Genomic DNA, 15858 nt, shown 5'->3' with positions numbered 1-15858 from the left:
AGAAATAAAGGATAGACTAGAGAAGGTATAACCGAGGGTTTAAGGCTCAAATCCTTTTCAAAGCTGGTTACCTCTAAACTATATTATATATTGTAGGCGAAAAACCAAAACCCATTTGGGCAGCTGTTTGAGACAAACATCTATAAAAAAAGCTAACAAGATCCTCGAAATAAAGAATCACCCTTTGAGTCAGGTTTTCGTGATTTTACCATCCCAAAAGAGATACAAGACACCGATAGCAAAGACAAACAGACACAAAAACTTATTATCTTCTTATCTTATATAATACAGACGTTACTTCAAAAAAGAAGATGATTACGTCCTACGCGTCATGCATCTATTCATGCATATTAACCAATGACTTAAATTCAACCAAGTCACTGGTTTTCCTGGCTAGCTCAGGCAACCCATTCCAAGCTCTAATAGCGCTAGGGAAGAAGGAGCATCTGTACAATTATGTCCTAGCATATGGGACGAGGAATGTGCCTTTATTGTTGTGTCTTTCAGAGTATTTTATTAAATTTTGTTTTTGTATTTGAAGATTATGGTTCAGTGTTTTATGTATAGTTGCTACTTTACTTTTGAGTCTTCTGTCCTGAAGACTTTCTAAATTTAGTGATTTTACTAAAGGTGTTATTCTGGTTAAGTGTGAATATTCGTTTGTTATTATTCTCACTGGTCTATTTTGTGTCTGTTCCAGTTTCTTAATGTTATCTTGAGTTGAGGGGTCCCAAACGGAGGATGCATATTCTATTATTGGCCTAACCAAGGTATTTGTTTCCATGGCAATCTAATCATTAAATAGAAACTATCAGATATGAACTTTTCGCATGTAAATTATTAGTGAGTCTGGTGTGAATGTAATGCGCTAATTGTAATACAAATTTCCTTATGGATAATACAGATTATTATTATTAATATTATTATTATTGTTAGAAAAGAACGAGTATTCATTCTCTGGCGCAGCCAGGGTCGAGTTTCGTTAAAGAGAAACAAAATTCATCGTAGTCCCTTTATTAGTTTCCACCGAGGAATTTTCTGATGATGTTGCAGGTCTGCAGCAGTACCGCCCTCTGACAGGCAACGAGAATGTTCCTAGGAATGCCAAGGGCCACCGTGTTTTATTATAAAGAGATTAGGGTCTATACTCTATACTTGTCAAATAAAGGCTGTAAATGTAGTCAAGTGACATATTCACAAACTTTGATCTTATTTGCAATCTATGTTTTATAGATAATGTCTGCTTTAATTATTTATGCAAGAGTGTAAAAACTAATTTTAGTCAAGTATTAAAAAGCATATATTGCTGTTAGATCACCTTTTATTTTTATAACAGCAAAAGAAACTGAAAATACATACAACGCAGTTCTAGATGGCATCAAACTTCAAGATGTAGAAACAAATCAGCAATGCGGCCAATGGGCAGCCAGTCTAGGAGACGGAAACTCCGATATAATCACAGCCGTCTCAGACTTAAGTGCCACTGTGGACTGCATTTAGTTTAAAGAGTGGTATTGGTCTGCGCGAGGGAATTATCACTTTAAAAATACTCTGCGCAAGCTGGAGGCAACGCAGTAATTAGTTCTGTAGTATATCTTTGTTTTAAGAGTATAATTTTTTATTATTATTATTTTAATTTTGTAAAGTAAGGGTTTGATGCAATGGAGGTCTTACAAGGCAAAGAAGTGTTGTTTTTTTTAATGTTCCTTTGTGTGAGATTTATAATCAAGGTTGGAGAGGCTCGTGAAGCCGTATTTGTACTGGGGACTAGTTAACAAAATAATAATAAATAAATAAATAAAAATTACTCACAGATACTATGTTTTATCTTTTCAGTCTGTGGTGATTGTAACAGAACTCCAGGACCTCTCGGTGACAACTGGTGGAGATTAGTTGTCTCGGGACTTCATTGCGGAAAAAATTATCACCAGACCAGACATACTGGAATGTATAATTAATCTTAGATTATATAACTTGTCCTCCAAGTTCCTCATGAACTCACTGCAATGCTGTGTGTCCTCAATCTTGGGTTGACGACAAGTTGACATCTGGAAACCGGTACCGGTCTGTCAACTTGTGGAGGTTTCTCTACTAGTGATTTGGGAAAGCGGTCATAGTAATAGAGTTCCTTTTGGACGTTTCAGCCTCTACACAATGGCGTGGGACTTAATGACTGAGTGATGTGCAGTAACTTTTTTTTTGCTTTGATCAGCCCACTTTGTGGACGTAAAAACAATCACAATAGATATTCAAGAATGTCGACTGGTAAACGCACCAACAAAAGCATTTATGTTTTTTTAACCTTTGGGCTTCCATAGGAAATAAAGAAAGATCCTTCCGAAAGATTCCCAATGTCAAGGACTTTGTTCGTGTACGCACATGTGTCTACGACAGAGGACAATGGACAGCCTAGTGGTCGTCAGGTTTGGACAGTTTCGGAACAATGTTAACCTTAATTGTTGTGTAAACCAGGAACTTCCGCTTTTGTCTTATGTGTTGTTAACAATGTAATCTCTTCTCACTGCCATACAGTAGCGCGATAACAACGACATATATCATTATCATTAGATGACAAAAACCGGAGATCAATCTTCACAAGACGGATCAAGAATTCGTTCAATTAATCTCCAACAAGTTACTATCTACTGTTTATGTATAAGTCAATCATGTTTTATACTTTTGTTTTAACATATACATGTGTTGTTCTAAGCACGTTGCTGTACGGCAGTGTGTCGTGGACTACCTACACACAAAACAAGAGAAAAGACTCCCTCCACTTGCGCTGCCTTCGAAGGATCTTAAAAATAACATGGAAAGAAAGTGTGTGTAATACTGAGATCCTCCTAAGAACGGGCCTTCTCAGCATATTTACAGTCTTCAGGCAACGCCGCCTGCGCTGGCTAGGACATGTTCGCCGGATGGAGGACAATCGCATCCCGAAAATTGATGGATATTTGATGCATATAAAACTTTAATAAAAAGCTTAAAATTTGTAAAGATATAATTGAATGTCCATACATTTGTCAACAATATGTGACCTTTAAGATACAAAGTATTAGACGTGGCCACGTGGCCGTAGACATAAAACTGTTCACATACGCCGGTACTTTATAACTCAATCAGACCCCTGTAGATCTTAACGGTAAAGGACAACAATCCTATACCTCAGGATATCAAAAGGAAAAAAATGTGACATTTAAAAGAACCCGATAATTTCAAATAGTAATAGCTTCATTGTATTAACTGTAGTACCACAAATTAAAAGTCATTGGTTATTATTTTTTTTTTTAAAACCGCAGAGAATCATTAAAAGAGAAAACTTAAACTGTTATTTGTATTAGACTTTCTTCACATTGGCTCTATGTACATCACTTAAACTATTATTTGTATTAGACTTTCTACACATTGACTCTAAGTACATCACTTAAACTATTATTTGTATTAGACTTTCTACACATTGACCATAAGTACATCATTAGATGACAAAGACCGGAGATCAATCACAAGACGGATCAAGAATTAGTTCAATTAATCTCCAACAAGTTACTATCTACAATTTATGTATAAGTCAATCATGTTTTATACTTTCGTTATAATTCATTTCATTGTGATCTATGTAAAATGTGGAATGTTTTAAATAAAAGGGAAAAAAAAGAGCCCATAAAAGCAGAGGCCCAAAAAGAGGCAAAGAAAGAAAGCCCACAAAAGAGGCAAAGAAAGAAAGCCCACAAAAGAGGCCAAGAAAAGAGACATTGAGCCCAAAGATACACCATGATGAAAAGGCTTGATAAAAAGCCCAAATACTGAGGTTTCATTTTAAAAAAGTATTACCTCAGCAAAATTATTTGTAATTTGTATATAAAGTGTTGGTATGGAATGTAAATGACCTATTTCCGATTAAAGCTTTTTAATCAAAGTGATTTTTTTACGATTTTAAGTTTATATTACATTTCAATAGAGTTTCTAGTTTACGAGATCTAAACGGGAAGGACGGACAGACAGACAGACACAAAACTAATAGCTGCTATTCCCCTTTCGTGGGCCGCTAAAAAAATTAAATTAAAATGACAAAGCAAAAAAAATATATATTTGGGTTAGGTCAACTGGGTTAGGTCAACTGGGTCTCTGGTGTGTAGAAACTAGGAAACGGGGGAAAGTTCTCTGTGACCTACACGGGAGCAGACTTTGTTATCACGTGCTATGTGACATACTTTTTTAACTTAAACAAGTCATTGTTACGTTTTGTAACCCGGCGAACTACTTCTCATAGGTAGACCTTTCTAAAAGGGACTATTGTATGAAAGTAATGTAGGTATACCTAGAATAATGGACTGTGCTAAATCTCTGTGTTAGTAGCGTCTTAACCCTAACCTCTTTTTTCAAAATGTCAAATTCTGTCATGTCATAAAAGTTTTCTGGCTGACTCAGGCAACCCATTCCATGCTCTAATAGCACTAGGGAAGAAGGAGCATTTTTACACATTTTGGAACGAGGAGGGGTTATTGATCAGTCTAAATTTAGAATCTATTTTTAGCAATATTCACATATTCAGAACCTTAATCTTCTTAGAAAACATTACAAAATATGTCCAAAGTATGTTTAGGGTCCATAATGTCCACAGCTGAGACAATGTATTGAGTGCATATGTATATGTATTAAACACATTCAATTAACATTAGGAATGGCAGATGGCTAGCTTACCATGTGCTGACTTTGAGAGATTTTTTCTTGTTGTCTTGTTCACTGCCAAAACTTTTAATGTTTTTAAATATGTAATTATACAATTTTATTTATACATTTATACTATACATTCATACTGATACAATAACATTTATACCATTTATTCATACCGACATAAACAGGGAAATTACTCTAATTAATCTTGGCATGAGAATCCAAAATCGGAGATTTTGTTCAATGGAAAAAAATATAGGAAGTTTTCTTATCGTTGGTGTATCCGGTGCACAGAATATGGAAGTATATATCTGTCTTTGTGCAGTTGTCTTTATTTGGCGTTCGATTGATCTGTGTATAGGGTATAGCACCCTGCGGTATATATAGTATAATCTAACTTTCATGCAAGTGTGACACTTCAGTTGAAAATGGTAACATGGTTTATGTATTTACCGTTCATTATATTAACTTGGTATTTCTTGTGTACATACAACACTGTGAGTCATTCGTTAACTGTTTTTTATTTTGAGCAGTCATTTAAAACAATTTGATTGCTCCAGCATCGTGTGTTTTTATTTATAAATAGAAATGTAGTTTACTCCCTTGTTTGCATGGTATGTAAATTCATGGTATTCATAAATAAAATTGGAGTTCATTCCCTTGTTTGCATCGTATGTTTTCATTCATAAATAAAAGTGTAGTTCAGTCCCTTGTTTGCATCGTATGTTTTCATTCATAAATAAAAGTGTAGTTCAGTCCCTTGTTTTTAATACAAGAATCGATGTAGGCGTCAAATATTTCATTCTGTGCTACTGTGAACATATTTTTCCAATCTCCGATGATTCCTGTGTAGACAAATAAACAAATCTAAACAAACATGTTCAATACACTATGACGCTGAATTGATTTGTACTTATTGGTTATTGGTGCGCCAAGTCAACATCATACTAGCAGTTTGTGACCAATATGGTGAGGGATGATCTCGTGTTAATGGTGTGGAGCAGTGTTTCCCAAACTCTGCTCCGAGAAGCCCCAGGGTTCCGCGAGGCCTGAATCGGTGTTCCACGAACTACTGAAATTATTAGTAAGCCATCACGTGAATTAATCTCTATAAATATAAGCAAAATTTTCCGCTAAATGTTCAGAATGTATGAAGTGTTCCGTTAAGAACGAATATATGGCTATTAGAATTAGGCCTATATTTCTACTGGACAATTCAAATGTTTGAAATCATTCTGATTTAATGGTCTTTGACATCCATAAAAAAAAACAGTTAAAGCAAAAAATTACCGCCAAACTAGACAGCCGTCTATGGCCTGCGATCGGTGGGGGCCTCCACGGCCCTGAGGCAACCCCTGGCGAGTCGTCAATCGACTCCCAAGATGGTCACCACACTCTGGCGGACAGCGGCTACCTTAATACGTGATAAATTAACAATATAAAAACACAACCTAAATTTGGTTTCATGATTGTTAATAATGAGTGTTAAGCCTCGCTACTTTGCCTGACACCTAAAAGTTAAGATTCATTTTGTTTTGTGTATTACGGGTTACGTTTTATAGGTTTCTATAGCGTCAAAATAAAAAACTGAGAATAGGATTGATTATGGAATAAAAATGGTTAATATATTAGCGTCCTTGAAGACAGTCCACTTTCTTTAGTCGAGAAGTTTTCGGACTTATTTGGTTAGTGACAGCGACGCCATATTCCATTCAGTGCCGGATTAAATGTTTGAGCCGTCACCACTATTGCCAGGCTCACTTCATTGTTGGCCATTTGCCAACTCAAGACACAGCGAAGAGCGGGGAACAAAGAGAAGCAGAAAAGTCTAAAGAAGAGGCAGCCCGCTTAGAGAGAGAGAGAGGAAAGAGAAGAGGCAGTCCGCTCAGAGAGTGAGAGAGAGAGAGAGAGGAAAGAGAAGAGGCAGTCCGCTCAGAGAGAGAGAGAGAGAGAGAGGAAAGAGAAGAGGCAGACAGGAAAGTAATACAATTGAAACAAAATAATAGTTAAATTTTAAGGACCAAATTTCTTATAGTAAACTAGCGAGTTGTAACAGTGGAGATATATACTCAAATTTGTTTTTACACATGTATCAAAATGTAGAACTCTTCTATGTATTCAAAACTGAGTGCGCTTGCATATGAAACAACCAATCTGTTTACCTTTCCTATAAAAATGCATTTTCCCGCCTAATTCATTGAGCACATGGGCGAATTCCGTTGGGAAATTCTTGGCGCCAGCCTCCTCAAGTTTCTTCAATTTTTCAAAGCTGCAAGCGTTGGCGACATCTTGACAAAACTCATCACTGGCTGGTACATTGAGAAACTGAGCCAATTCTTTGATTATCTTAATGGGTTCCTGTATAAAGAAAATGTTTATGAGGAGATTCTGCGGCTTGTACAGTGACCCTAATGACAGCATACACCCATTAAACGTTTTAATATCCAACATCGGGACAGCATTTAAGGCAGGGGTTCTCAACCTGTGGGTCGCGACCCCCTTGGGGGTCGATTGACGATTTGCCAGGGGTCGCCAAAGACCATCGAAAAAATGGATTGTGTTTGTCCATTCTTCTATTGCTGTATGTGTGTGCGTGTGGGGGGGGGTCGCGGTAGAGTGGGGGATTGCAAAATGGGGTCGCCGAGCATAAAAGGTTGAGAACCGTAGATTTAAGGCTTATAAATAGTAATGATAATTTTAACCTTGTGAATATTTACGTAAGAACAAACAAATATTTTTGCTTTTTTTTTATTTTAGAAATAATAAGGCATTATCTTATCTTCTTATCTTATAAAGTAGAGACGTTACTTCAAAAGAAGATGATGACGTCCTTAGCGTTTCATGTACCAATTTAGTTTTGCATGTTACTCAGAGTTAAAATCTGCGAAGTAGTTGATTTTCCTGGCTGATGCCGGCAAAACCATTTCATGCTCCAGTGGCAATAGGGAAAAAAGGAGCACTTGTATAAATTTGTTCAAGCATATGGCATAAGAAATGTATCTTTATCTTTGTGTCTTTCAAAGTTTACTTTTTATTCCCTTGTCTTCGGATCAAGGATGATTCAAGGATGAATCATGGATGGATCAAGGATGAATCAAGGGTGAATCAAGGATGAATCAAGGGTGAATCAAGGATGAATTAAGTATTTTACGTGCCTACGCAGACTAGATTTGACCTACATATTTTGCTGCATCTGATCGTGATCTCCGTGACCTATGTCGAAGGTGCCGATCTGATGCGGTCAGAGCTGTTCTTTGGGTCTCACGTGAGTGTCTAGCGACAATTGTAAGAGTTCTCCAGATATATACATCAGAAACGTAGTGACAGGAGGGGGGGGGGGTCCTAATGCCCCTGGCGCCACTCTCAAATATTTTAAACCTGTTACAACCGTTGGACCTTATTTTGCTGCATAAACTCCTCCTGACTCTTTCATTGCAATGTATTATGGTAAGACCTCTAGTACCTAAGATGATTTGTTTTCCTAGATAAGTAATAATCAGCACAAAAAATATCACAGGGTCCTTGCCTTCTTCATGTCCTCATAGTAAACGTGTTTGATTGGATGACCTGGATGTGTTCGTTCAAACTCTGACATCTGCTGTAAGTAGTCAAACTGAGTTGGCAGCTGTGCTGGTAAGATAAAAAAAACATGTTTAATAAATTAAGAAACAAACCGATAGAAAATGGCGTGAAGCAGGGCTGTGTTCTTGCCCCTCTTCTGTTCGCTATATTCTGTGACGTAATTAGGAAGCGACTGCAACAAGGCATCAACGTAAGGTTTCGCTAATACGGCAATGTGTTCAATCTTCAGCATCTACTGTCCCATACAAAAACAAAGGAAATGATCAGAACAGAGCTTCTGTACGCCTTACTGGCTCACAAAGAACATGATCTCAGTTTACGGTCAACGAATTTGAGCACGCTGCAGCCTCTTTTGGTTTAAGCATAAACCTAGTGAAAAAAGAAGTCATTCCCTAGAAGTCACTCGATAAAATCTACTCAGCCCCAAGGATGACCGTGAATGGACAGCCCCTTAACCTGGCAGATCACTTAACCTATCTAAAAAGCATAATATCAAAAGACGCTTCGCTTTCAAGGAAAGTTTATTACCGTCTGGTCTGGGCCACTTGTGCTTTTTTGACGCTTCCAAGCGAGAATGTAGCGTTATAAACCTCTCTGCCTGTCCACAAAATCAGTGTCTACCTAGCAGTGGTTCTCGCAATACTTCTACATGGGTACTTTAAATAAAAGCCACTAAGGCTTCTAAAATGTTTTCCCCTAAGATGTTTGCGCACCATCATGGACATACGGTGGCAAGACCGCACTACAGACAGTGATATTCTTGCAAATGCCGGTATGGACACTTTTGAACAGTATAGACAATAGAGGGACTGTTTATGGTCCGACAGTTACGCTGAGCAGGGCACGTATCCCGTAAGGGAGACAAAATTATTCCAAAGGCAGTCTTTTTTGGTGAGCTAAAATGTGGTCGACGTCACAAGCGACATTTTTCCTTGGCTGACATAGAAGAGAGCACCTGGTTGCATGCGGCCTCAGAACGAGAGAGCTGGAGGTCATTCACGAAGGCCGCAGGATACACATTTGAGACCAAAAGAAAATCTGCCGCCGAGGACAAACGCAGACGGTGAAAAGAAAATCTAAATCGACCACCTGCGGACAATGGTTATGCTTGCCTTGAATGTGGCAAAATATGTAGGTCACAGCTGGGACTGCGCAGCCACGGGAAATACTGCATTCCTCACTAATCTTCGGACTCAAAGACTAGCCATATTATTATTAATCTGTGAGCACACCTGATTTCTGTAGGTGTCCGCGGACTGCATAAAACACTCCGGCGGGCAGCATGTCTAAACCATTGGGCGCGACCGAATGTTTCTGTCCGCGGCTTTTGCAAGAGAGGATTTGAGTCTCAAGGACCTCCTTACCTGGAGGTTTTCAAATATAGTATTGGTGCTCTATTGTAATATTTGTACCTTTCTGAGTAACTTTTGTATTATGTTTTTCATTTGCAATTTATGGTTTATTTCTTTATGCATTTATTGTCACTCCATTAATATTGTCCTGAAATAAGCTAGTTAGACGAAGCCTATAAGAACCAATGGTCCTGTGACACTTCTATTGCTCTAATCAATGTTGGCAAACAAAGTGTCATGACACTTACACTTTCCCATCATCACGTTCAAGTGTTGTTGGAATTGAAGATCTTGAACATTGTGTATGTTCTTTAAATGCCAGTAGTTGGAAACCGCGGCGTCTTTAGGATTTCTGATGACATGAATGATCTGAGAAAAAAATTCATTAAAAATACATTTCCTTATGTGTGATAAAGAATTTAACTCAGGTCAGCCAGTCTGACCGAGACCAACGTCATAGTAGGCCTGAACCTAACCCGTGACGCGGCAGCCTGTGGTCAGGGGAAAATAGCTTATGACCACGTCACAGATCTGAAATATAGTCGTGTAACACGGCAACGAGTTTTCGGTCTCCACTACCCACATGTTGAGGCGCGTTGGCTGAGTGGTCAAGCGCTTGGCTTCCGAACCGGGGACCGGGGTTCGAATCCTGGTGAAGACTGGGATTTTTAATTTCGGGATCTTCGGGCGCCTCTGAGTCCACCCAGCTCTAATGGGTACCTGACATTAGTTAGGGAAAAGTAAAGGCGGTTGGTCGTTGTGCTGGCCACATGACACCCTCGTTAACCGTAGGCCACAGAAACAGATAACCTTTACATCATTTGCCACAAGGTCTGAAAGGGGAACTTTACTTTTTTTCTTTACAACCCACATGTTACAACGTCGCAGGTCAGTGTTGAGGCTTGCTATAAAGATTGGTCTCGGTTTGACCAAGCATTCTATCTAGTTCAACTGGCTAATTTATTCAAAGCGAATTTAAATAAGGCAACAAGTCGAAGCAATTATAAAGTACATAAGTGGTGATGAAGTGATTTCTTTTCTTGTTTTGTGGTCAAAGACCTGTCTTGCTGTGGACTAAAAGGAACTATTTCGCAGTAAATATTTTTTAAATGCCTAATTAGTGACCTCTAACCTTTGTCTTCTTGGAAATAATTTCTTGAGGCAGATGTACAAAAGGATTATGGGAGTTTAAAATTCTAGGTGATGGCTCCTGTTCAGCTCTTTCCAGCCCGCCAGGAGATTCAAGCATGACTTGTTCTTTGGTTCTTTTCTCGTAATCTGTCGTCTGCCGAAGCAGCATTTGAGTTACCTCCCATAGCCAGTGAGTTCCTGAAAGGCAAAGTCAAAAATAGTTCTGGGTCTAGTGTCAAGAATAATCTCTAAATTAAAATATGAGCTTGTTTCTTGCTTTTAATAGTATACTGGGGAGAGAATTTAAAAATTGACTTAGCAAAAAAGTTTTTTTTAATTTGAAAACAAGGTTTATTTTACATCTTTTTATGCCATCTTCTTGTCCCTTGACTTTCATAGTAGAGCTAAGTGACAGCATAACCAAATCCCTACACTTTTCCCGGTCAGCAGCTCTTCTTAACAGGAGATCGAGAGAGAGGCCGGTCCATTCTTCTACGTTGTCCAGCCAACTTTTCTTCGGACGTCCCTTTCTTTGTGCTCCCTCCACTGTACCTTGAAGAATGACTTTTGATAGTGACTCATGTCTTACAATAGGACCGAACCAGCTCAGCTTTTGTCTCTTTACAGTATTGAGTTCTTCCTTCTGGCCAGCCTTTTGTCTCCCTTCTTTTCCCGGTATCTGACGCCTAGCAGGTGTCTGTAGCATTTACTCTCAAAGACTAGGATTCTTCTTTCAGCCTCGGCGTTCAGTGTCCTACTGAGTCAGCGGTTCTCAACCTTTTAAGCTCGGCGACCCCTTTTTACAATTCCCCCATTCTGCCTCGACGCTCCCCCCCCCCCACACACACACACACAGCAATAGAAGAATAGACAATAACAATCCATATTTTCTATGGTCTTAGGCGATCCCTGGCAAATCGTCAATCGATCCCCAAGGGGGGCGCGACCCACAGGTTAAGAACCACTGTACTAAGTAGACGTGGTTTAAATATAACTATTTGGTGTAATAATATCAGGCAGCTGTCTCTATACTGTGGCCCAAGAAGTGTCTACACACAGTTTAGCATATTAATAGTGACATGCTTTATTTGTAACGCTTTATAAAGTCAGTAAGAATGTGTATATGAAAATGTGTATTTGAAAATGTGTATAAACTGTAGAATGTGGAGATACAATATTTCCCTAGTTGCTTCTTTTCTGATCCTTGCAGCTGTTGGCGGACGTAGAGTTTCAGGAAAATGTTTACGGGTTTTATATTGTTTAAAGCGTAAGTCCCCTTGGGGTTCGTAAGGATCGAGTCCATTGCACTTGCAGGGATGGAAGAAAGCCCTAACAAAAAAGTCACTAACTTCCACCGTTTCACAGCCATTTTTGTATGCCGGGCGCCGGATGTGATACAGAGAAGGAATAATGGCCTTGAATTCGAGTGACTTGAGATATCGAACCGTCAGTAATAGGGATGTGACGAGTTTATATCTGCTTGGATCTCTCCTAGACAGAACATTTTGTTCACCTAGGCTAATGGAGACTAGCTTTTAGAGTTCCCATAGTCTTGGACTGAACTTATTTGGACGAAAACGAAGAAAAAGAAGAGACAATATGTAATTAATATTGTTAGTCAGTGTTGAATGATATTATTGTGTAGAGATTTCTTGAGTACAAGTGTATTTAATGTAAAAACATCATGTCTCTAAATGTAAACACATCAAAAATTTTAGCCTCTCAACAAATTAAGCCTCGTAAATTATTCAACCTCATATCAAATTTAATTTCATCATAAATGTAAACATTTACCTCATCACAAATTTAACCTCATCACAAATTTAACCTCTTTACAAATTTAACCTCTTTACAAATTTAACCTCTTTACAAATTTAGCCTCTTTACAAACTTAACCTTATCACAAATATAACCTCTTTACAAATTTAACCTTACCAAAAATATAACCTCATCACAAATACAACTTCATTGTCTTATCTCGTATATTTATACAAATATGGAGCCCGCTAAAAAAAATTAACATACCACATTTGGGATACGCCGCTACTAGCACATCGTCGTCTCTGATGGAAAGTTTCCGAGTGGCCTCCACGTGGGCGACGTGGTCTTTGATTCCAGGAAACATAAATATTTTCCAGCCATAAGCTTCAGGTAGCTGTTCCACCTCAGAAGGAGGATCCTCTCCGGAGTCTGCCGACATCTCAATAATAGGTCCTCAAATCTAAAAAAGTTGATAATAATATGTCGTCACTAAGGACACACGTAGTCCAGTAGCAGTCCAGAAAACAGGTCAAGTAGGTCAAAAGAATATTACGTTCAATATGTCCAGCCAAGCTTCAGGTCAAGAATTCGACCATTTTGATGAGTAAATAAGCCCACTGGTCAGCAGAAAAAAAGATAATAAGATAATAATACCAAGGGGGATGAATCATTGTAGTCTCCAGAAAGGTCTTTATAAATGTCTATCACTTTAGTTCCTTATTGTTTGTTATTTCTGTTATGTGTGAATGTTGTTCGTATTTGCATCTATATTGTTATTGTACAGTAGTTACGTTGAGATGGTCAATTGTAGTCAAACTGAATTTCCATTGGATTGGATCAATAAAAATTATCTTATCTTTATTGTTGTTTACTGTTACTCACCTAGTCACTTTATACTGGTCGATCAAACTACATTATTGTATTAATGCTTATACAATTTACAGATGTAGTTTTTAGCTTCTCCCGAAAGGGGAAAAGCCGCAAATAGTTTTGTATTGTCCATCCATCTGTCATGCTTTAATTATTTGTTTTAAAGTTATTTGAAACCAGAGTCCATGATATTTTATATCTTGCAGGCTGCGCCATAATGAATCGATCATATCTCGGCTTTGTTTCTCATTACTAAAAGCTTCGGCTGAGTGACCACGAAACTAAATCAAGTTTCACCAAATATAAACCACTTACCAATACGCTGTACCATCAGCACTTACCAATACACTGTACCATCAGAGCTTAGCAATACACTGTACCATCAGCATTTACCAACAGGGCCGGTCCTACTAGTTGCGAAGCCCTATGCGAAACGGATTGCGCGGGGCCTAATTTTGGGTTGTGATAAGGATAATAAGTGAATATATTAAGATTTTGTATTAGAAAATAAATTCGTATTTGCATTTTATTCATAATTTACTAAGTACTAAATCAGTCAACTTAACTTTACGAGCCATCTACAGTAGATAGTAGTTTTCCCAACTAAAAAAAGCCGATAAACATTCAAATCTGCCTTTTAGATTTACTATCAACTAGCAAAAATTCGCTTTTATTGTTTTTTTTTTTTTTTCTAAGAGGTCAAGATAAATTTAGATCTATATTTGTATGCCAATAACTATTAACGTAAATTAAGTATTTGAACTTCCTGTTTTGGTTACAATTCGCCTTATTATTACATTTTTATTAAATGAAAAAGACAATGCCGTTTTTTTTTAATCCCGAGTGGGATTGGCGTTTTCCATATTAAAAGACACCCCCAAATGACAATTTTGTCTGTTATAAAGAGATTTGCATCAGTTTCCAGAAGATTTTAATAATTTAATTAATTTTCATGACTTTTTCGTATATTTTATTATTTCAGGAGAATTCAAGGAACCCTTTAATAATAAGTTAAAATTGTTTAATTTAATAATTTACACATAGAATTCGCATCGCGCGGGGCCTATGAAAGTGCGGGGCCCACTGCGGCCGCATAGGTTGCAGTGGCCTAAGACCGGCCCTGCTTACCAATACAGTGTACCATCAGCACTTACTAATACACTGTACCATCAGCACTTACCAATACACTGTACCATCAGCACTTACCAATACACTGTACCATCAGCACTTACCAATACACTGTACCACCAGCACTTACCAATACACTGTACCATCAGCACTTACCAATACACTGTACCATCAGGGAAGTTGAAGTCATCGATATTGTTTAGTTTATCGGGGAAATTTTCTATAGTATTCATGAAAACGTGATCCTACTATCTGTGACCCGGATTAAATGTGCATGCAAACTGGTGAAAGCGGTACTATAATCCAAATCTATTGTGTACATCAGAGCTATTCTAATTTCTTTATAATGCAAACAAACGCGAACAGAAGTTGGTATTCATTGGGTATTTACCGCATTTCCTTAGTGACGCGACAGTACATTTAAAATCTAAAACGGAAATAGATTAGACACGTTGAAGGACAAGAAGGAGACTGCTTGTAGCAAATAGAACTTAGAGACGGCGTAAACTGTGCCCTTATGTCGTAAATAAACTGTTGTTGATTAAAAAGGTATTCCTTCATTCAATGCTGTTTTGTTCTGTTGGAGATTGGTATTTAGTTCTACGAACTCGCGAACATCATTTACATTGAATCTACACGGGACCACTATATAATATATTAGATCTCTCTATATATAATACTATATTATATATTTCTTTAGCTTACATAATTATGAATAATAATTATAATATTAGATCTATAATCTATAAGTATAAGTATAATTATTACAATAATTTAAGATTTAGAATTCTTCTGAATTTTAGAATGAATCATCAATGATCATTTACATTAAATCTACACTTAACTAGACTAACAACTAGTAACAACCACTAGAATCACTGCATCATACATGTATAAATTTCATATAGTGGCTCAAAAATAACGCAATTTAATTTCAAATCTGGAAGTTACGCATGTCTTTTTTTTTGTTCAAAATGAGGTCCACTTGGACAGGTGATCACGTCCACATGTATGGTAACCGAGATGTTTATCTTCTGGAGACTTTAATTTCATCTTCCCGAAAACTAAACCCAAAAAAAATGAGATATACTTTATTTTAAAAAAATGTCAGACTTGCAAAGCGAAACAAATGTGGACTTCTCACGCGTTTCATAGATCCTTACTATCTCAGGAAAACATATATGGCAGAAAAAGTGGTGACACCTACCTTAATACAAACACTGCCGACGTATAGATAGTATGGTCACGAATATGAACAAACTTTGCAGAGTTGAACTGGGTGTTATAGAACAGAACAATCTGTGTTAAAATCTTGTTGTTTTTTTTTCAATACTCTGGTCTGCTTTTTTTTAATGAAACA

At 37.6% G+C, this 15858-nt stretch overlaps 1 protein-coding gene across 4 annotated transcripts; it reads right to left on the bottom strand.

The window, feature by feature from the left end:
• Positions 1–5176: 5176 nt before the first annotated feature.
• Positions 5177–15858, bottom strand: LOC106068767 (sulfotransferase 1A1-like). Of its 4 annotated transcripts, none has more exons than XM_056006261.1 (7): positions 15706–15858; positions 12765–12960; positions 10741–10937; positions 9857–9977; positions 8201–8304; positions 6837–7032; positions 5177–5519 (listed from the first exon to the last, which is right to left on the bottom strand). In XM_056006261.1, the coding sequence occupies exons 2-7, from the start codon at positions 12937–12939 to the stop codon at positions 5404–5406; spliced, it is 909 nt and encodes a 302-aa protein (XP_055862236.1). In that variant the 5' UTR covers positions 12940–12960; positions 15706–15858; the 3' UTR covers positions 5177–5403. The 4 variants fall into 4 exon arrangements, with proteins under 4 accessions (XP_055862236.1, XP_055862239.1, XP_055862237.1 ...); XM_056006264.1 differs by lacking the exon at positions 15706–15858 and adding an exon at positions 15589–15675; XM_056006262.1 differs by lacking the exon at positions 15706–15858 and adding an exon at positions 15388–15534.

The sequence above is a fragment of the Biomphalaria glabrata genome, chromosome 12, assembly GCF_947242115.1.
Source record: "Biomphalaria glabrata chromosome 12, xgBioGlab47.1, whole genome shotgun sequence".
Classification (NCBI taxonomy): domain Eukaryota; kingdom Metazoa; phylum Mollusca; class Gastropoda; family Planorbidae; genus Biomphalaria; species Biomphalaria glabrata.
The sequence above is the reverse complement of the archived record's forward strand: the minus strand, read 5'-3'. Positions and strand labels throughout refer to the sequence as shown.